Source organism: Pleurodeles waltl, chromosome 1_1 (assembly GCF_031143425.1).
Source record: "Pleurodeles waltl isolate 20211129_DDA chromosome 1_1, aPleWal1.hap1.20221129, whole genome shotgun sequence".
Lineage (NCBI taxonomy): Eukaryota > Metazoa > Chordata > Amphibia > Caudata > Salamandridae > Pleurodeles > Pleurodeles waltl.
The window spans coordinates 5,577,253-5,599,332 of NC_090436.1; the positions used below are offsets into that span (position 1 = coordinate 5,577,253).

Genomic DNA, 22,080 nt, shown 5'->3' on the forward strand with positions numbered 1-22,080 from the left:
GCCTGCGGCGCCATTGACGTCGCCTCATACACAGTCAACGCCGATGACGGAACCTCAGATATCCACGGCGCCGATGGGATCATCTCCGGCACTGAATGGATACGGATTGGATCGTAGTGTGTCTCCTACTTCTCCTGGTCTGCGTCTATCGGTCCTGAAGCCGGTGTCGTCGACGTCGGCTAACTCTGTTGACGCTGAGATTGGAGGCCAGGTTGAGGTCACAGAGAAGATCGCTGAGGCTCTTAGAAGAACAAGGGTACCAAAGACAGCTGCTAGAAGAAGGGGAGATTGCTGAGCCCTTGGGGGATTATCAGGACCTAGACTCAGCCAGTGGGCTGGACACTTCCCGGAGTGGGATCTTTCATCTCCACTGGAGTTTATAGAGGAAGCGGCCTCCTTTCATTCTGTGGTCAGGAAGGCGGCAAATGTCTTGAACCTTCCGTTGCCGGCTGCGGAGGTTAAAACAAACATTTAAACCGAGGTCCTGCATCCTTCTTCAGCTTCAGCAGAACCCTTGTTTCCATTTATTGATGCTCTTACGGAGCCTATATTGGAGGAATCCTGTGTCATCGGCAGCTATGAACAGATCTGTTGTAAGACGGTATAGGGTGGCTCTGGGAGATCCGGGATTTTTGTCAAAGCACCCGACTCCGGAGAGTTTAGTAGTCCAAGCCTCATGTCCGGCACATTCTCCACCAGGCTCCTTCCCTGTTACTCCTTTGGACAGAGAGTCCAAGAGAATGGAGCAGTCCGCCAAGAAGACTTTTTTTCATCCTGCAGTATGGCCCTGAAAGCGGAAAATGGTAACTGTGTGTTAGGTAGATATGTGCACGCTCTGATGGACATAAGTGCATGAGCACTATGCCCCTACAGTGTCTAAGCAAAACAGTAGACATTGTAAGTGCAGGGTAGCCATAAGAGTATATGGTCTGGGAGTCTGTCATACACGAACTCCACAGCACGATAATGCCTACACTGAAAACTGGGAAGTTTGGTATCAAACTTCTCAGCACAATAAATGCACACTGATGCCAGTGTACATTTTATTGTGAAATACACCCCAGAGGGCATCTTAGAGATGCCCCCTGAAAACATACCCGACTTCCAGTGTGGGCTGACTAGTTTTGCCAGCCTGCCACACACAAGACACTGTCACACTACCACAAAATAGAGCATTAGAATTATCTTTTTTCCACTTTCTTACCTCTAAGGGGAACCCTTGGACTCTGTGCACGCTATTTCTTACTTTGAAATGGTGCATACAGAGCCAACTTCCTACATCCTCCGCCTCAGCGGATGCAGGACATTCAGGTGTTGATTCCAATGTTTCAAAATGGAGCGGTTGTTCCAGTCTTCAAGGTCCTGCGCCTGCTCGGTGTGGTCACTTCTAGCATTCTGTTGGTGTAGGAAGTTGGCTGTGTATATACTATCTCAAAGTAAGAGATAGTGTGCACAGAGTCCAAGGGTTCCCCTTAGAGGTAAGATAGTGGCAAAATTAGATAATTCTAATGCTCTATTTTGTGGTAGTGTGGTCGAGCAGTAGGCTTATCAGAGGGTAGTGTTAAGCATTTGTTGTACACACACATGCAATATATGAGGAACACACACTCATAGACTTAAATCCAGGCCAATAGTTTTTAAATAGAAAAATATATTTTCTTAATTTATTTTTAGAACCACAAGTTCAAGATTTGAAGTAAATACATAAAATGCAAGGTACTCCACATAGTTAAGTTAGGAACTTTGAATTAGAGCAATAACATATACAGTTTTTGTTAACATGCCAATAAGCTATTTTAAAAGTGGGCACAGTGCAAAAATCAACAGTTCCTGGGGGAGGTAAGTATTTGTTAGATTGTGAGGTAAGTAAAACACTTACTAGTCTCAGTTCCTGGGCATAGGCAGCCCACTGTTGGGGGTTCAAGGCAACCCCAAAGTTACCACACCAGCAGCTCAGGGCCGGTCAGGTGCAGAGGTCAAAGAGGGGCCAAAACACATAGGCGCCTATGGAGAACAGGGGTGCTCCGGTTCCAGTCTGCCAGCAGGTAAGTACCCGCGTCCTCTGGGAGCAGACCAGGGGGGTTTTGTAGAGCACTGGGGGGGACACAAGAAGGCACAAAAAAACACACCCTCAGCGGCACATTGGCGGCCGGGTGCAGTGTGCAAAGCATGCGTCGGGTCTTGTATAGGAAACAATGGAGGGATCTGGGGGTCTCTAGCGGTGTAGGCAGGGTACAGGGGGGCTACTTGGGTCAGCCACCACCTGGGCTAGGCAGAGGATCACCTGGGGGTCACTCCTGCACTAAAGTTCGGTTCCTTTTGGTCCTGGGGGCTGCGGGTGCAGTGCTTGGTCCAGGTGTCGGGTCCCTTGTTACAGGCAGTCGCAGTCAGGGGGAGCCTCTGGATTCTCTCTGCAGGCGTCACTGTGGGGGTCGTCTCGGGCTACTCACGGGTACACAGTCGCCGGGGAGTCCTCCCTGTAGTGTTGGTTCTCTGGATCTCGAGCTGGGGGTGTTGGGTGCAGAGTGTGAAGTCTCACGTTTCCGGCGGGAAGAGTGAGGTCTTTAAAGATGTAAGTTTGTTGCAGGTTGTTGAGCAGAGCTGCTGCTCATGGGAATTTCTTGGTCCTGGGGGTCGGGGCATTCCTCTGAGGCTTCAGAGGTCGCTAGTTCCTATTGAATGAGTCGCTGGTTGCAGGTTTTCGACTCTAGGCCGGTAGGGCTGGGGCCAAAGCAGTTGTCGTCATCTGTCGTCTCTGCAGACTTCTCGGTCAGCAGTCCTCCTTCTTGGTTCAGGTTGCAGGAATCTGATTTCCTGGGTTCTAGGGTGCCCCTAAATACTAGATTTCGGGGTGTGTTTAGGTCTGGGAGGGCAGCAGCCAATGGCTACTGTCCTGGAGGGTGGCTACACCCTCTTTGTGCCTCCTCCCTGTGGGGAGGGGGGCACATCCCTAATCCAATTGGGGGAATCCTCCAAAACTAAGATGGAGGATTTCTAAAGGCAGAGGTCACCTCAGCTCGGGCACCTTAGGGGCTGTCCTAACTGTTGGGTGACTCCTCCTTGTTTTTCCAATCATCTCCTCCAGCCTTGCTGGCAAAAAGTGGGGCCGTGGCCAGAGGGGGCGGGCATCTCCACTAGCTGGGATGCCCTGTGGCGCTGTAACAAAAGGGGGGAGAGCCTTTGAGGCTCACCGCCAGGTGTTACAGTTCCTGCAGGGGGAGGTGAGAAGCACCTCCACCCAGTACAGGCTTTGTTCCTGGCCACAGAGTGACAAAGGCACTCTCCCCATGTGGCCAGCAACTCGTCTGGTTGTGGTAGGCTGGCAGAAACTGGTCAGCCCCACACTAGAAGTCGGGTTGGTATTCAGGAGGCATCTCTAAGATGCCCTATGGGTGAATGCTACAATAAATCCCACACTGGAATCAGTGTGCATTTATTGTGCTGAGACGTTTGATACCAAACTGCCAGATTTCAGTGTAGCCATTATGGAACTGTGGAGTTCGTGCTTGACAGACTCCCAGACCATATACTCTTATGGCTACCCTGCACTTATAATGTCTAAGGTTTTGCTTAGACACTGTAGAGGCATGGTGCTCATGCACATATGCCCTCACCTGTGGTATAGTGCACCCTGCCTTAGGGCTGTGAGGCCTGCTAGAGGGGTGACTTACCTATGCCACAGGCAGTGTGAGGTTGGCATGGCACTCTGAGGGGAGTGTCATGTCAGCTTAGTCATTTTCTCCCCACTAGCACACTCAAGCTGTGGGGCAGTGTGCATTTGCTGAGTGAGGGGTCCCCCGGGTGGCATAAGACATGCTGCACCCCTTAGAGACCTTCCCTGGCATCAGGGACCTTGGTACCAGGGGTACCATTTACAAGAGACTTACCTGAGTGCCAGGTCTGTGCCAATTGTGGAAGCAAATGTACAGTTTAGGGAAAGAACACTGGTGCTGGGCCCTGGTCAATCAAAACATAGCATCAGCAAAGGCAAAAAGTCAGGGGGTGACCATGCCAAGGAGGCATTTCCTTACAGTTAGTCACTCATGCACGCTGGCATATGAGGGCTCTTCAGTGGTGCCTCCGCAGGCAGTGGTTTCAACACAAATGGGATCTTGAGGAGTCGATAACGATCTCCAGAGATGCTGCAGCGGATCTACGATGGTGGGCTGTGGACGGCAACCTTTCTCAAGGAAGACCGTTTTTACTACCGCCTCTGGCTATGGTCATAACGGATGCTTCCACTCTAGGGTGGGGAGCTAATCTGGGGGACCTGGAGATCAAAGGTCTTTGGTCTCCAGTGGAACAGACTTTTCATATCAATCTGTTGGAATTGCGGGCGATACGTTTGGCTCTCAAGGTCTTCCTCCTGTCCCTTTGCCGCCAGTCAGTTCAAGTCTTGACGGACAACACTACCGCAATGTGGTACATCAACAAGCACAGAGGATTAGGGTCTTACCTTCTCTGCAGAGAGGCTCTGGTCCTGGGCTCAGGACCCTCTGATTTGCTTGGTGTCATCTGGCCGGAGTTCTCAGCTTACGTGTGGACAGTCTCAGTTGGCATTTCTCTGCCAATCACGAGTGGCGTCTCCATCCCGATCTGGTCCTTCACATCTTCTGGATGTGGGGTTTTCCGCAGATTGACCTATTTGCCACTCGGGAGAACGTGCACTGCCCGTCGTTCTGCAGCCTCCAGTATCCGGTGCAAGGAGCTTATGGGAGACGCGTTTCAGATGTCTTGGTGCGACCAGTTGCTTTACGCGTTTCCTCCGATACCCTTGATTTCTCGGGTTCTGAGGAAGATTCGCCAAGATCGGGCTCAAGTCATTTTAATAGCTCCGGATTGGCCGAGATGGGTGTGGTACACAGACCTTTTCCAACTCTCACTGTGTCCTCCGCTCCGTCTCCCTCTCAGGGAAGATCTCCTCTCGCAGGGGCAGATTCTACACCCCCACCTCCAGAGCCTGCACCTACAGGCCTGGAGATTGAACGGGGCAATCTGAGTTCTTTCTCTCTTCCACCAGAGGTAGTGGATGTTATTTTATCAGCCAGGGGACACTCCACTAAGACTGTTTGTCAGCAGGTGGGAATAATTCATGGCTTGGTGTGAAGAGAAACAAATTGATCCCTTGAGAGCCCATCTGTCTGATGTTCTGTTGTTTGCCTTAACTTTAGCACAGAAGGGTTGTGCGGTTGCGACTGTCAAAGACTATTTGTCGGCACTGTCAGCCTTTCTTTGACTTCCGGATCAACCTTCCTTGTTCAAATCACCTATTGTTGTTAGGTTCTTGAAAGGTTTAACAAATTTCCTCCCACTCCGTTTCTTATGCCTCACTGGGATTTAAATCTGGTTTTGACTTTTTCAATGGGTTCACCGTTTGAACCCATGCTTTCTTGTCCCTTAAGATTATTGATCTTTAAGACAGTTTTCCTTGTAGCTATTACGTCTGCTAGGCATGTGAGTGAGCTTCAGGCCCTTAGTGTCAACCCTCCATTTACATCATTCTTTGCTGACAGTGGTGCTGAAAACCAGGACAGCTTTCCTTCCTAAAGTTGTCACTCCTTTCCATATAGTCTATTACCCTTCCATCTTTCTACCCTCCTCCTCATCCTTCAAAAGAGGAAGAAAGAGTCCATCGCGTGGACCCCAGAAGGGCTCTCAGTTTCTATATTGAGAGAACAAAGGACTTTTGGTTGGATGACCAACTCTTCGTTGGATATGTGGGAAAGATGAAGGGCAGAGCTGTCCATAAAAGAACTGTATCCAGGTGGGTCATTCTTTGCATTAAGATCTATTATTAGTTAGCAAGGAAGATTCCTCCTGAGGGTTTTAGAGCTCATTCTACCAGGGCTAAGGCTGCCACTTCAGCTTTGGCTAGGGGTGTTCAAGTGGTAGATATTTATAGAGCGGCAACTTGGGCTTCTCTTCATACTTTTGCGAAGCACTACTGCTTACATTTGGAAGTCAGGAGGGATGGCCATTTTGCACGTTCTGTGTTGCAGGATTTCTTGGTGTGACTAGTCAGGCACCCGCCTCCGAGTGTGGTACTGCTTTGGGTGAGGAATCCACAGGTAGCTAGTGTATCCACCAGAAAAAGCATTAGCGAAGGTAAGTAACTTTTTCTTTCATGCCAACAGTGTAAAAGAGGCCCTATTGGGTGCAACCATCTCCCTTTTGTCAGACTGTCTTCCCATTTGAGACATGAAACTGTCAGACTCTGTTTGCTGTCAAACGTTATACCTCTCCCTTGAAGACTTGTTTGCTACAGAGGCCGTTCATCGCCTAGTTATAGTTTGAAGCAGCTGGCATGAGACTCTAAACCATGCAGACAGTATAATGATTTGTTAATAAATCGTAACGTTTAAACAACCTTTCACTCCTGCCAATCTAGACGGACAGTTGACAAAAGTGGTAAAAGATTTAACATAAAATTCTCATCCCCGCGTCTTGGCTATCCAAAACTTAATTGCTGATGGCTAAACACCAATCAGATCAGCAATGTGGTTATTTGTAGTGATCCAGATACAATACTGCGTTCCATGAAGAGGTGCAGCATTGAGATGTGTAAGGAGTAGTGTTTGGCAACAACATATCTTGAATCACCCAAAAATCTTTCGTGCATGTCACTTCTTCCGGCCTCAGTAAACCACCACCTCTGCATGTGGATGCCGTATGCACCTTCCACCTCTGAGGGGTCATCAGAACATGACTTGTGACTCCTTCACAAGGGCTAATCCTGCCTTTCAGCTGCGTGAGGACCTTAGATCCTCACACAGCTCCGTTATTCCTCTGCTGCCCTCCTGTTTACACATGTGTATGTGTAAGGCATTTCTATAGCGATCACCGAACCAAGAGGCAGAGCAGCGCTGTACATGGCTAAGACCAGCATCAGGGAGTAAGAAGAGAAGGAGTCTGGTTAATGCATTGTGTTGTAGGGTTCCCTGAAGAGGTGAGTCTTCAACTCTTTCCTACATTCAGGGGTGTGGAATTTATTAAAATATCTACTTGTCCAGTGGACAGGTTGCTTCTCAAATCTACTTGTCCTGTAAAAAGATCTACTGGTCCCTTTGGTGCCATGTAGTGTGGCGACAAATTATGGCAGCAATCTCATTATGTAAGTGCTCTGATAATAGCCTCTCTGATTATGCCAGGTCTACTACCATAGTAGGGCTTGAACACTTGCAGTTTCAATCCCTACTGTAGCAATTTCCTTATTTTGCCACCTTTCTGCAGATCTGCATACTGGGGCTGGAGGAAGCAGTAAGCAATAGTTCCAGGGCTGGAACGCCTTTGAGTCTGCAAACCTACTAACCTGCATGTTTTAAAGATTTTTACCAGCTTCTCTCTAATATTTTCCCATAATAAGAAAGGTTGGACATTTACTCCTGACAATGGCAGAATTAGAACTTCTTCCAGGGTTGAGAAGAAAGTGGCTGGAGGGAAATTGAACTTGCAAATGCTCAATAGATTTTTACATGAGCAAATCTACACATCGTATTTACCCATGCTAAAATACAGTTCACAAATATTTTATAGGGGTACGACATATACCATGGGTGCACTTTTGTGACTTTCTTTAAGAATTTGGGGCCACATGTAGGTAGGTTCAGATTTGCGACCTGCAAATTGCGAGTCGCATATCTGAATGTAGGATGGTGTCCCTGACACCATCTGTGATTCGCAAGGGCTTCGCAAATGCCCACCTCATGAATAATCATGAGGTGGGTCGCAATTTGCGACCCCCTCGCGAATGGCGGCCCTCACAGGGATGGTGGCCTGCTGGAGACAGCAGACAACCATGTCTGTGACTGCTTTTCAATAAAGCAGTTTTTTTTTTTTTGTAATGCAGCCCGTTTTCCTTAAAGCAAAACGAGATGCATAACAAAAACGAAAAATTAAACGTTTTCGTTTCATTTTTTCAGAGCAGGCAGTGGTCCACAGGACCACTGCCTGCTCTGAAAAAATGTTTACTGTGACATTCACAATGGGGAAGGGGTTCCATGGGGATCCCTTCCCTTTTGCGAAAGTGTTAGCACCCATTTGAAATGGGTGCAAACTGCGATTGGTTTGCGCCCGCGTTCGCGGTCACAAAACAATCCTACATTGCACTGCGAGTCGCAATTAGGAAGGGAACACCCCTTACTAATTGCGAGTCGCAAACCCGTTTTGCGATTCGGTAACCAAGTTACCGAATCGCAAAACTGGGTTTGTGCATTGCAATGTGCTTTTTGCATGTCGCAAACAGCGAAAGTCGCTGTTTGCGACATGCAAAAAGCTACCTACATGTGGGTCTTGGTCCCTAATTAGGTCTGGTGTTAAAGACATTTTGTTTTTATTAAACTTCTATTTCTCTCTCTTTCGTCCGGCTTCACTGTGAGTGATCGCATTCTGCTCTTCCACAAGGAGCATATTGCCACACAAAGTAGTTTTATTCAGTGTCGGGAACTACAGTGGCAATCAGTGACGTAACGAAACTGGAGGGTGCCCTTTGTTAAGAACATGGAGGAGCCCCCTCTCCAGACTCACTCAGTGCAGGTGCTGTGCTGAAGGGGCCCCCTGGAGGGGGGCTGCAGGGCCTTTGCTATGCCGCTGGTGGCAACGTGTGCTTTTAGAGTTCAAAAGCTTTTTGGGGGGGGGGTTTGCCAGTGTTTGTTACAATGTTGAGGGCCTGGTAGCTCCACCAACAATAAAGTGTTACAAAAGCCATGTCAAAACAAGACACGCATTGATGAAACTAAAAGACTTATAAAAATATGTCAGATCAGTTGGCTTTGTCAGTGTTTGTTTATTTTCATGCTTCCCATAATCGTGTTGAAAATGGTTACACTGATTTTCCATTAGAAATATTTTTGGGAAATACTAGCATGCATCAACACATTTTACTAAATGACACTTCATTTGCATATAATCAGAGAGCATTCTGGGAGCATTATACTTAGCCTCATAGCCTAAACTTTTCAAACATGTGTATACACGTTTTTTTTTTTTGTACTGGAACCAACGTCAGTAGTGAAGTGTGACCTTAAAACATTTATTTACAGCTCTCGCCCTAATAATGAAGGCTTTCAAATAGTGAACCATAAATACAAGTTCGAACAGCATTTTCTTTTGGAAACACATTACCTCAACTGCAGAGAGTTCCATGCTCTGTAAACAGGCAGCCAAAGGGTTTGTGCTGCAGGGGGTTGGGCCTACTTGTCCCAAGGACAAAGTAAACATAAAAACTTGTTGCCCTTGACCCCAAACAAGATGTCCGGGCGATAGGAATTCCACATCCCTGTACATTGGAGCAGCATCTGGTGGTCCTCATGTATACATAGATGTTGTTTCAGGTCCTGGGTGCATAGATTGAAAAAGGTCTGCTGTCTTGTTTCTTCACTTTACACTTCCTAGTCTGCAGTTTAATGGTGTCCTGGCTGCAGGTGTGCTGAGATCACCAGGGATCGCATGTGCGTGTGTGTGTGTGCGTGCGTGTGTGTGTGCGCGCGCAAGATAAGCGGGGGTGCAAATTATGCAGCTGGTTTGAAGATGCTGCAGGCTGGCAAGGGGAGACCACGGAGTTCCATTCAGACGGGGGTGATGTGATCACGTTTCTTCAGGCCCTGGAGAAATAAATCCAGAATTTCTAAAGCACGGCAAATCATCCGTGAGAGTCCCAAAGCATTGAATTGTAGGCACCAGGAGATTAATTGATTTGGCCTGAATCTCAGGATTACTGAGAATACGCCAAGACTCGAACCTGGTTCCCCCAGCTCTGAAGTCGGCAGTTCGGGCTGTTACGCCACGTGCTCCCCTCCAACGAGGTCAGACATTAATATAGTGCACAGTGGCACCATTGTGAATTGTGGGATTCCAGAGAGTACGGCATTACCACAAATCAAAATGAGAGCGTATGAGGGCTTGAGTAGCAGTTATAAAGTCACTTTCTGAAAGAAATGCTTTGACTTGAATTTGAAGAGACCGCAAGTACCATGTGTTCTTCGTTTCTTCGACAATGAGTTCTTTGAAGGTGAGGTCTGTGTCAAGGGTGAATTCAAGGCACTTGGCAGACAGTAAAGGTTGAGGTTCGAAGCCATCAAGATTGTCATTGAGGAAGGTTTTTCCTATAACTTGTTTAATTCCTTGCAAATGATAGGAATTCTGTCTTGGTTGGGTTGAGGTTCAGGGCATCCAGTTGTGGATGATTTCTGAAATGGAGGCAACTTTCAAGTAAAGTTGTTTATCATCAGCATGTTGGTGAATCTTGTTGCTGTTACCGGTGAGTAGAGCACCAAGCGACTGTGTGTAAAGATTAAAGATGACAGGAGATAGTGTGGAACTCCACAGGTGATGGGGATCTTTTGTGACCTAGAGGTGCCCATGTAGAGAGACTGGTATCAAAAATGTGCCATAATTAGGTCACCAGCAAGATCCTCAAAGGGGAAAAGCTAAACAGAAACCACAAACACTTTTTAACTGGAAGTCTCTACACATACCTTAGCTCAAGATTACCATAGATTGATAGTTCGGTTCTGTGAGGGGAGTGTGTCGTGCTGGCACTAGAATGACCGTCCAACACACTCCCTGTGGTTCTGACAGCCAGAACCTCCCCTCACAGAACAATGTTTCTTCTGTTATGACCTCCTCAAGGGCATCAAATATTTACAAGTAAACCATCTTATAGACGTTTTTGGACATAGTTCCAGAAGTCAGAAGGCTGTCAAACGACACGATGTTGCAATCCGCTTGGAAAATATTACCAAAAGAGCATACTATAAAAAACAAGATTTGCAATGCAATGGGTCTTGCGTATGCTCGATCTAAAGCTATTAGAGTTGTAACCTCTTAACCAGACTTTTCTTGCCATTCTTTGGGTATTCTCAGATTGTTTCCCTCACCTTTATCCTTCACCTTCCTCACGTAGCTTTAGGAAGAATGGCACTGACTGGTAAGAGCTTTGCATGCTTTATCACATGTCCCTAACTCACCGATACTAATGAGGTCCACTTCAACAATTGATTTGCTTATTTTTGATTAATTACAGCCTTGAGAAAGCCCTAGGTGGGCTCACCATAGAGGGCGAAACACATGTTGGCTGTGTTTTGGTCTACAATCTCCAATTTTCTTCGAATATCTTCGAACCAATGAATAAAGGCTGTGTCCAGTCTGTAACTTGTCAAGTCTATTCTTAAACTCCAAAAAATCTTCTACAATATAATTTATGGACTATTCGACTACTAGACTACTGAAATAGACTGCATTAAGAAATACTCTCTTCATAAGCATCACTCATGTGGGTTCTCATTCTCAATCACTTGTAGGAAGTATGTTTGTACTTTGCATGTTTCTGGTTATTTCCCCATTCTGTTCTCAGTGAATTTACCCAGTGTTTTGTTTAATAAACTAATAACCGTGTATGATTGACCACAGAGAAACCAGTTGATGAAGCCACCGTTGTAGTAGAAAGCTACTACACCCTGGAGGATTTGGGGGCAAATGAGGAGACTGTGGAGGACGTTGGAGAGCCACTTGGGGAGACCGGTAAGTGCTGACCGGATGCTAGTGGTGACCACAAAATTCAGGCATGTTCTGGATTGTCTTCTGACGCTCTTGTATTCAGTGCTATATTAGTAATAGCAGAAGTAATTTGAACACTTATGTTAGGGTTTCGTACGGCACCACAAATTGCCTGTTGATAATTTCAGAGTGCACAGAAAGATAGAGAAAACAAAAATAATATCTTGATCAGTGAGTTTCGGACAGCCGTATGTGAGGCAAGACCCACTGTCCAGCATCCTTCAGTCACTTTTCTTGCTTTGATGTAAGATTAGTTCAATACTGATGATAGTTCTATTTTCTGGTGGTGGATCGGGTGGGTGGATGATGTTTGGTGTCTGGCAGGTATGTAGCGGTTTTCTCTTGTATCTAATGTTATTTAACAGGTTATGCACTGAGAGGCTATACATCCACACAAGCTAAAGGTGTGCGGCCAAAAAATATCTCAGAGTATATAATGCCTGAAACATCCTTGGATGAGTTGACCAACAAACCGCTGCTAGCTGTGTACAAGTGGCCACTTTCAGTTTGAGAGCTTGGTCTACATAGAGCAATGGGAGGGTTAAAGAATGAATGTCGGTGCAGTTAGGGTCAGTCATTCTGCGTAAGTAACAGTTCATGTATGTTAAACTAAATGTTGCCTCTCACCAGTCTAGAATACTATTTCCTTCCCTCCCTCTGAATCAGTGTTCGAGCTGGTTTCTCTTTGTAGGTCTTAGTGCAGTTCCTGACCCTGGTTTTCCCATCTTTGCAGCCACATGGTGAACCCTAACGGGAGCCCACTGTGGGTGATGGTGTGCGTCATCACTGGTTTCTGAGTCTGTTCCACACTGGAGTTCATATGCAGCAAAGATAGCTGAAAAAGGACTCCTGTGTCCACGTCTTTGACTAACAGGGTGGAGTCCGCACTAGGGGGTAAAACTCCTGTTCATCTCCACAGCTCTTTTTATGTTAATATACTTTCAAGAAGTTGATGATGTATCAGAGAAACTCAAAAAGAACTTAAGTGGACTGCCACCAAGTCGCCCAGTCAGGAGAAGGCGTCCTACTGCAGCAGTAGAAAGCCACCAAGAGAAATGGTGACAGGATGTAAATGTTAACCAGTTCCAAAGCTTGTAACCTTTCCCAACATAAAGATGGGTCACTCTTCATTCAGTAAAATCGTAAAGGTAACTTCACAGGGTAAAAAACGAAAGGAGCTGTGGTTCCAAAACTATTTGGGAAATACTGTCGCTAAATTCATAGCATTATCAATTCAAAAGACTATTTTTTAAATTTAATTCAGTGCTTTTTGGAGGCTTAAACTTCAACTATTGAACTAACTTTTCTTTAGACTTTTACACTGCAGAATAATTTGTAACAGCAGAATGTGTTCCTGTAATGTCCAAGGAATGCTTCAGGTGCAGCTTTTAAACCACAGCAACATTGTTCATTTTAAAATCCACTGCCTTTTCCACTCTCCTAGCGTTCAATTTGTGCATCCCCTTTACTTTTATTCCATATATATAGTGTTCTAATTCAAATGAGCATACCGGAAGAGTTCATGCTAAGTGGCAGATGTCATTGTGAACGCATGTCTGCTCAAGCCCTATTTGTGGCGGGAAGAGGTGCACAGTCTCTGCTTTTCTTCTATGTTTGTTTATTTGTGTTATGATTAACTGAAGAATATTACGTGAAACACACATCAAATGTATATTTTACAGTACAAATACCTGAACCATCCGCTAATGAGGGTGTTGTCAGAGGCGTAGAGCGCTATTACAACGTGGAACCACAGATCGATGTGGTGGAGTATGAAGAGAGCACAGAGCATCCTGAAGAGTTTGGTAAGAACTTGCAAAACGTCCGCCACCCTGATAGATCATAGGCCTGCCTGCGGCTCTGGCCAAGACTAGAAGCTGTTAATGTCCAAATGACTCTTCTCTCAAAACCACTTAATCTACGACCAGTTATGTTGAAATAAGTTTGAGCCAGAGGGTAGTGAACCAGATTGTGCCGTAGCTTGCGACTTGCACACAACCTGCTTTAGAATATCTGAGGCCGGCAAAACGCGGTTTCCCCCTCCCGTTGAACACCCTTTTGTTTGGTATGTGCACCCCCCAAAACCTCTGTCTTTCATGTTTTTGTTCCTGAAGATCCTAGTGTGGTTCCACCCCCATCACACTTATTTACCTTGCCTTTTGCCCCCTTGCACTTCTCTCCTTCCCCCTTCTATCTATTTGTTTTATATGGTGAAAACCAGACCCAAGGTTTTCAGAGTGCAGTGGGTCTTGCAAAGTACCATGGCAACAAAATCAAAGAAAGCTTAAATAAAACGTTAGATATAAGATAGGAGAGACTATTATCCAGAGATATGGTGGTTAGTTCCTTGGGTATTTCTTCATCAGAAGATGTTTCAGGTTCCTTTTGAAGGATTCGCATGAGGGATTGTTGTGTATTTCAAGTGGGATAGAGTTCCAGGTCTTGGGAGCCCAAGCAGGATCTCGAGATAGTTCTTTGTTTCATGAATTTTGGCAGTTCCAAGAGATGTGATTCAGAGCTTCGGATGGACCGGCTTCCTCCTGAGAGGACAAGGTTCTCTGCTAAATATTTTAGTGTGCCCTGATGTAGAACTCTATACCTTACGCAAGCTCCTTTGAAAATGTCTGTCTGGATCCCATTGGTCATCAGGAGTGATGTGTTAGACACATCTTGCACTATACACCTTCCTTGTGGCCGTCAGTGGGGCTCGGTGTATTTTGGGGATTCCATTGAGTCGAAAATTCCCATAGTATGGTTTGTAGATGACAAGTGATCGTACCATATTTTTGAAGTCAAGTTCTGGAATGAGCAATTTGGTGAATCTGTGGAGTTTCAGATGGAAGTGAGCGCTCTTGGCAGTTGCGTTTATATCGGTTTGTAGATTCAGACTTGTGTCCAGGATGATCCTAACACATTAGGTGCATTCATTAATGTTTGACTTGCAGTTGATCTGCATTCTGCCCAGTCTTTTGTCCAAGGACAGGCTGTGCGAGGGGGAGAGGAGAAAGAATTCAGTCTCCAGTTTCAGGTGGTTACAGGACAACCAGGCCTGGATGCCTTTTTTTTATTTTTTTTTATTTTAGTATGATCCGGTGCGATCATGTCCTCTTGAGATAGAGTTGAATGTAATCGGCAGGCGGTGGTAGGAGAGGTTAGAGTATGATCCAGTGTTAGTACGTCCTCTTGAGATATAGTTGAATGTAATCGGCAGGCGGTGGTAGGAGAGGTTAGAGTATGATCCAGTGTTAGTACGTCCTCTTGAGATATAGTTGAATGTAATCGGCAGGCGGTGGTAGGAGAGGTTAGAGTATGATCCAGTGTTAGTACGTCCTCTTGAGATATAGTTGAATGTAATCGGCAGGCGGTGGTAGGAGAGGTTAGAGTATGATCCAGTGTTAGTACGTCCTCTTGAGATATAGTTGAATGTAATCGGCAGGCGGTGGTAGGAGAGGTTAGAGTATGATCCAGTGTTAGTATGTCCTCTTGATATAGTTGAATGTAATCTGCATGTAGAAGTTGAAGTTTGTTAGAGATGTTATGGTCCTGCAGCTGGAGATGACCTTGTGGGACGCCTTGCCTTACAGGGGCCACATTTTATAGTGAGCTGCTAAGTTTAATTTATTGGGAGCAGTTGTCCAAATAAGTGCAGAACCAGCTTAGGACTGTCCTGCTTATCCCCATTCTTTCACAGTGCAGAGCAAGATATTGGGATTGTGTAGGAGGCTGGCTTGGTGTGTGTTGGACACCTGTGGTGTTACACCTTATACTGGGTCCAGGCAACCCTTATTAGTGAAGTGTAGGCAGTGTCTAGACATCCAGGGCTCTCTAGTGATAGCTGTGGTGAGCAGCCAAGACTCATCCAGGAGGACTGTGAAGCACTTGCAATACCACAGTAGTCACACAGTACTTACACACATGAAAGGAATCACCCAGTGTTGCAAAAACAAAGGTACTTTATTACAGCAAACTAGATTACTACAGGCAAACCCCCTTCTGGAGGTAAGTACACACAAAATATACACAGGTAAGTATTAGGAAATAGCAACAAATAGTAATTGCCCTATAGGGTGTCCAAACCATATACTAAAAAAGAGGAATGTGAGACTGAGCCCCCACCAGAGGATATGGAGTAGTTAGCCAAGGACTGGGAGAAAGTGAAGCACCAAAAGGGGAGTATCTAGAAGGCCCCCAGCGACGAGGAGAGTAGAGGTAACTTACCTGGTCGCCCCATAGGCTAACATTAGGGCTCATAAATGGAATATTGCAAGAATAGGACCAGGCCGCCGGAACCCAACGGTGGATGAAGAGGACCTGCAAAAGAAGGGGACAGAGTCCAGTCCACGCAGGGGAGGCCAAGTGGGCAGGAGCCGGTGCCCACCCTTCTGTGGGTGACGATCCGGGTCGATGGTGGTGGATGAAGTCCACTGCGGGGTCCAGGAGCTACACTGGAGTCCCTGAAGTCACCTAGGAGCTGTCCTTCAGCAGTCGCCGGATTGCAGATGGGTTAGTGATCAGGAGAACCACCAACAAACACAAGCAAAAGCAACTGGAGCTGTTGGAAATGTGCAGAGCTGAAGAGGACCAGCAAGGTCCTGGGGACTCCACCGAGTCTGAGCTGACCCTGACAAGGCAGCAGAGCCAGCAGAAGCAGTCCGATCCCCCACTAGCAACCCACTGGCCGCAGACATAGTAAGTCACAGTGATGCCCAGGCAGCACACCTGAAGAGGAGTCCCACGTCGCTGGAGCAGCAAAGAGTAGTCTGTTCTTGCAGGTACAGTGCTGAGAGCCAGGTTTACTTGAAGACTAAAGATTCCTGAGAGCAGGATTCAACAAGCTGTGGTTGCTGCAAAAGTCGCAGTGCACAGGGGTTCTGTCTTGTAGGAAGAGGCAAGGACTCACCGTCTCCCGGGCTGGACAGAAGGCAGAGAGGACCCAGAGGACCCCTAGAACCACAACCTGTGTTGGAGAATCTTCACTGGTTCAGAGGACAGCAGATCCTAGCAGTCGGACATCGTTGCCTTAGGTGCCTGCGGATGCAGGGGAGTGACTCTTAACTCCAAGGGGGATTCCTTCTTGCTTCTTTGGTGCAGCTGAAGTCTTGCCAACCCCAGAGGATGCACAGCCGTGGAAATGTTGCAAGTTGCTGACAGGAGCCGCAGAAACAATGTTGCATGGAGAGGTTGTAACATAACATAACTTATGGGGTCCCTTTTTTAGAACCTCTTCTCTCATGACCCTCACAGTCCCTTTCAGGAAAGGTTGCTTTCCTCGTAGCCATAAATTCACTTAGACAATTTAGTGAAATGCAGGCTATTACTATGGCAGCCATTTATCCAGATTCACAGATAGTGCTCCTTGGAACAAACCCCATGTTCTTAACTAGGGTAGTATCACCTTTTCGTGCCAGTTTGATTGCTGCGCTGCATGAACCAGATACCGTTTCAGAGAGAGCCTTGTATTCTCTAGAACTCTTGTGTGTTACATTGATGGGACCAAATCTTTTGGAAGGACAAATCAACTTTGTGTAGCCTTTTCTAAGCCTTGTAAAGGACAGCCCATCTCAAGGCAGGCATTGCAAGGTGGATTGTTAAATGCATTCAGGCTGTTTATGCAAAGGCAAAGTGTCCTCCACATACCTCCCAAGTCTCATTCTTCATGTAAAAAAAGGAGCCATTATGGCTTCTGGGGGTCATTCCTTTAGCAGATATCTGTAAAGCTGCTTCTTGATCAGCACCGCACACACTCCCCAGCATTACTGTGCGGCCATCTTTGCTCATCCACGCGCCATGGTTGACCAGGCTGTATTGTGAGCATTGTTTGCAGCATCTGCATCATGTGCTTCTTAATGGAGGAAAACTGTTGCACTTGGGGAAAGCCTGTGTATCTACAGCCGCACATGCTAAGAACATGTTACTTACCCGCTAAGCCTCTGTTCATCGGCTGTAATATTGTGATCATATGCACCCACACTATATCCCGGAAGTGGTTTGTACTGGCACGGTCTTTATTTCAATAAATGCACCTATCTTCTTCAGTACAAATCGCAGGGCACGTACCTCCTACTCTCAGCACTCCACTTTCACCCGTTGAGCGAAAAATAATCGAAGGGTGGATTTGGTGCCCATGCGCATAGCAGCACTAAGGGAGGAGTCTGTGCCCATGCGCATTGCAGCACTAAGGGAGGAGTCTGTGCCCATGCGCATTGCAGCACTAAGGGAGGAGTCTGTGCCCATGCGCATTGCAGCACTAAGGGAGGAGTTGGTGCCCATGCGCATTGCAGCACTAAGGGAGGAGTCTGTGCCCATGCGCATTGCAGCACTAAGGGAAGAGTCGGTGCCCATGCGCATTGCAGCACTAAGGGAGGGGTCTGTGCCCATGCGCATTGCAGCACTAAGGGAAGAGTCGGTGCCCATGCGCATTGCAGCCCTAACGGAGGGGTCGGTGCCCATGCGCATTGCAGCACTAAGGGAAGAGTCTGTGCACATTGCAGCACTAAGGGAGGAGTCGGTGCCCATGCGCATTGCAGCACTAAGGGAGGAGTCGGTGCCCATGCGCATTGCAGCACTAAGGGAGGAGTCGGTGCCCATGCGCATTGCAGCACTAAGGGAGGAGTCGGTGCCCATGCGCATTGCAGCACTAAGGGAGGAGTCGGTGCCCATGCGCATTGCAGCACTAAGGGAGGAGTCTGTGCCCATGCGCATTGCAGCACTAAGGGAAGAGTCGGTGCCCATGCGCATTGCAGCCCTAACGGAGGGGTCGGTGCCCATGCGCATTGCAGCACTAAGGGAAGAGTCTGTGCCCATGCGCATTGCAGCACTAAGGGAGGGGTCGGTGCCCATGCGCATTGCAGAACTCTTTCGGTTCCCCTCCGCATGCCTCTATAGGACATTGGCAAACGTGTTGGAAACTGATGCAACTGCACCGATTGGTGCCTAATAAACTCTGATATTGCCTGGAGGCGGTGTCATGTCCAAAGCCGAATGACACCACCTTGTCACCCTTTGAGACACAGAGCAAAGTTTCTGTGACTCTGTAGCCTGCAAGGATAACTCATGAGGCGAGTCATCTGTGGGAAGATCATATGTACACAGGAAATATCATCACCAAAGAGGAAAATGCTGTCTCTTTACTCCATAGCGTGGTTTTCAGACCTCTACAGTTTATTTGCAGCTCAGCATAGTATACAATTACTAAAATGTTTGGGTTCCTGTTTCCTTTTTTTTTTTTTTTTAATGAACCACTTTTTTTAGACTGCTGGTGGTCTCTACCTTTTTTTTTAAAGTTTATTTTCAGTTGTTAGTTTTTAGTTTTTAAAAAAATTTAAATTTAAACAATTATGAAATTACATGTTTTTGTTTTGTCCATTTTTGCGGACACCGGCTACAAAAATTGATAAGCATAATTTTATTTTGTTGTTTTGACTTTCACTGTATTTAAAGAGATGACACAGCTCATTTAAGATCTATAATAAAAATTATTGCTGTTTGCATGCTAATGTGGATTCTTTTTCATATACTTTCAAGATGTATCATTTTTTAAAAAAATGCTTTAGTCTTCACAAGCATTAGCCAAAAGTGTGCCCTTTACTGTCACACAAGACATAATTAGAATTAACTAATCGAAAAACAAATAGGTGCAAAATAAGACAGATATTCTTGAATTTGAGCTGCTTCCATAGCTTGTAATTGTTTCTAACCAATCTGTGTTGAATGTATTAGTTTGCGGGTACTTAACCTTCTTGGTGGGCTTCCGTGTGAGGGGTAGGATGACCAGAGTTATCCTGAAGTTTGCTTTGCATGAGATCACAGGCTGTGTTGGTTAGGGCAGTGTGTTGTGGAGCAGAACTTGTTTACCTATCTAAGTTGTGCAGGAGTTGTTTACAAATGAAGAATTATCCTGTCTAACAAATAGAAATACTCCAACTTGTAATATACATTGAGTTAACCAAAAATAAACAGAGCGCTGATACAAAGCATTGGTAAGTGCCGCTGTATCACTGCTACGTCAGTGGGCTCCAAACACTAATGCATTGAACTGTTGCTGCATTTTAATTTCTAAACATCCAGCAAAGCATAGCAAATCCTGGAGTTAGGAGTGTTTAGAGTTTTAGATTGGACCAGCACCTTTGTTTGCACACACTGCAGCTCAGTTCCACCAGGAGAGACTCAAAGGTTCACCATGTGCGAGATTATTACATAATTCATACTTTTCAGTTCAACGCAGTAAAGCGTATGTTTACATCTGAAGGTCGAGGGCTCATGATGAGGGCTGGGAGGAAGTTCAGAAGTAAGTATATTATATTTGTCACACCGAGGGTGCTGAATGCCTGTAACAGCAGCCATGCTGACGCGGTGTCAACAGAAACCAAGCCCACCACAGTGAAGGAAGAGCAGTTATTACAAAACAGAGTGTCTAACGTGGGTTATCTACAATAATTACTGCAGATTAATTATTTCTGATCTGCAAGGTGTATGAGACCAGGGGACAGCAGCTTCCAGTCCCTACCTCCATCGTAAAGTGTTTACATATTAATGCGCCTTCTTGCTCTTAGGTCATGCTAAACGTCTCCCTGAACATATCCCTGCACCCGCTGGGTAGGGGATTCTAGCTGGCACTCTGTTAACATGCCTGAATTGCTTCTCAGTTTGGTTTGTGATATGTAAATACCGCTACAGTCTGTACATTACAATAAGTGTATTGTAACAGTGCTTTATTTCCACAGTTCCAGACAAAGCACCCCCTGTCGGTGACTGCCGCGCCTGCCCCAAACCAGAACCGCCTATCCAAAACCAAAACCAACTGCCTGACCAACCGGACTCTTCATGCAACTCTGGAGTCGAAATACCAGCCTCCGTTAAAGGTACATGTTGAACATGTTTGTCCGTATCCCCTTGTGACAAAACTCCTCCTTGTGCTCAACAGGGTTATTAATGCTGGAAATCTGCACAGCTGGGCATCTTATATTTTTTGCGACTTTTGCATTTGGATTATTTTTTGGCCTGTGCAAAAAATTGGCTACAGAATGGTCTTTCAAGATATTAGGAAAAAATACAAACGTGCTAAGTTTTTGGATTGTGTACACAATCATGGTTCTCGGAAACAACTGATAACATTTATTTAAAGTGTTTAGGAGGACTTGATTGAATAAATATGCAAAATTGCACAAGAGCACAATGAGGAATCTTTTACTCTGATCACTTTGGGGTTTTCTGTCTGGGAATTCTCAAGGGTTTGGTTTCAGTTTCTGGAATTTCATGAATATCCTTGCCTCTTTGATGCCTGAGACTCTGTGGACAGCTCGATTACAGTTTGCATCGGAAAGGGTACAGGCTGGTTAAGTATCCCAGTGTGGCTGTTGAGGAATCTTAAAGATTATACCTTGTTCTCCAGTATTGGATCTTTCATAGATTCACATGCTTGAATCATCCCCGTCGTCGAGGTGGGAGCCTCACGGTAAACTTAAATATATAAAAAGCAGTAAGTCAGTAAAAATAAAACCAGTAGGCCCAAGTAGGCCTCGTAAGGTATTTTACAGTCTATCGACTTTGTTTTGTGAAAAGACCCAAACTTGAGTATCAACCAATCAGGATTCAGCCCCTCCCAAACACTCCCAACAGAGGCTGAATTCCCTCAGATTTTCTACCGCACGTCGTGTGAAGGGAGTCTCCCTGAGCTCTGCTCAGTTTTTTTCCTATTTTCTGACTGAAGATTGTTTTTTCTCTCAGGAAACTAGTTACAACTTTACTATGTCTGAAAAGGCAAAGAAGGGTCTGTTCAGAGACTGTGACAACTGTGGGAAGAAGAGACTACATATTGATGACCCCCACAAGAAGTGTATTTACTGCCTTCATCCAGACCATAAGGTGAGAGACTGCAAAATCTGTCGCACCTTTAGTCAAAAAACCCTCAAAGACCGAGAGGGTAGACTTCTCTTATGGCTGCAAAAACAGAAAGCCTTAGAGCATCCTTCATCAGACAGCGAAGAGTCACCACAAACTTCTCGCCCTCAGAAAAGAACAGGTGAGAGAGATAGAGGTGCGGATGAACCACCAAGAAAAATGCACAAAAAGACTAAACAAGTCTTAACTGAAGAGGCAGTTAAACATGGACCAAAAAAGGTTCATTCAGAACCTACTACGCCGTTACACCGGAAAAGCACCTCAAAGAAACCATCCCTGTCTCTGTCACCACAAAAAGAGTCAGAAAAACTCTTTTTGGTGAAAAAACAACCGTTGACGACCGCCCCGTCGACGACAGTGTCGACGGTAACAGCGACCACGGTATCGTCGACGTTCACAACACCATCCTCACCGATGATTATGACGTCGTCGCCTTTCTCATCGACGACGATTATTACTGCAAAAATCTTCAAAAGAGCTTCGTCGGCAACCACATCGTCGACAGCGGAGGCCTCCTGGGTTCACAAATCATCCAGGGCACTCCCATCTACGCAAACTACGTCGGCGAAGCGACCGTCGTCGCTAAAATACCCGTCGACGAAGGGAACGTCGACTAAGGAAAAGACG

General features: G+C 46.1%; 1 protein-coding gene across 2 annotated transcripts in view; it reads left to right on the forward strand.

Annotated features, from left to right (window-relative positions):
• Positions 1-22,080, forward strand: part of LOC138249767 (uncharacterized) — a 142,824-nt gene that overhangs the window by 41,821 nt on the left and 78,923 nt on the right. Inside the window, exons 4-6 of one of the 2 annotated variants that reach the window (XM_069203878.1) lie at positions 11,407-11,517; positions 13,236-13,358; positions 20,277-20,414. In XM_069203878.1, the coding sequence (XP_069059979.1) occupies positions 11,407-11,517; positions 13,236-13,358; positions 20,277-20,414 (372 nt within the window). The remainder of the gene's footprint in view (positions 1-11,406; positions 11,518-13,235; positions 13,359-20,276; positions 20,415-22,080) is intronic. The other variant, XM_069203965.1, reaches the window with a different exon arrangement.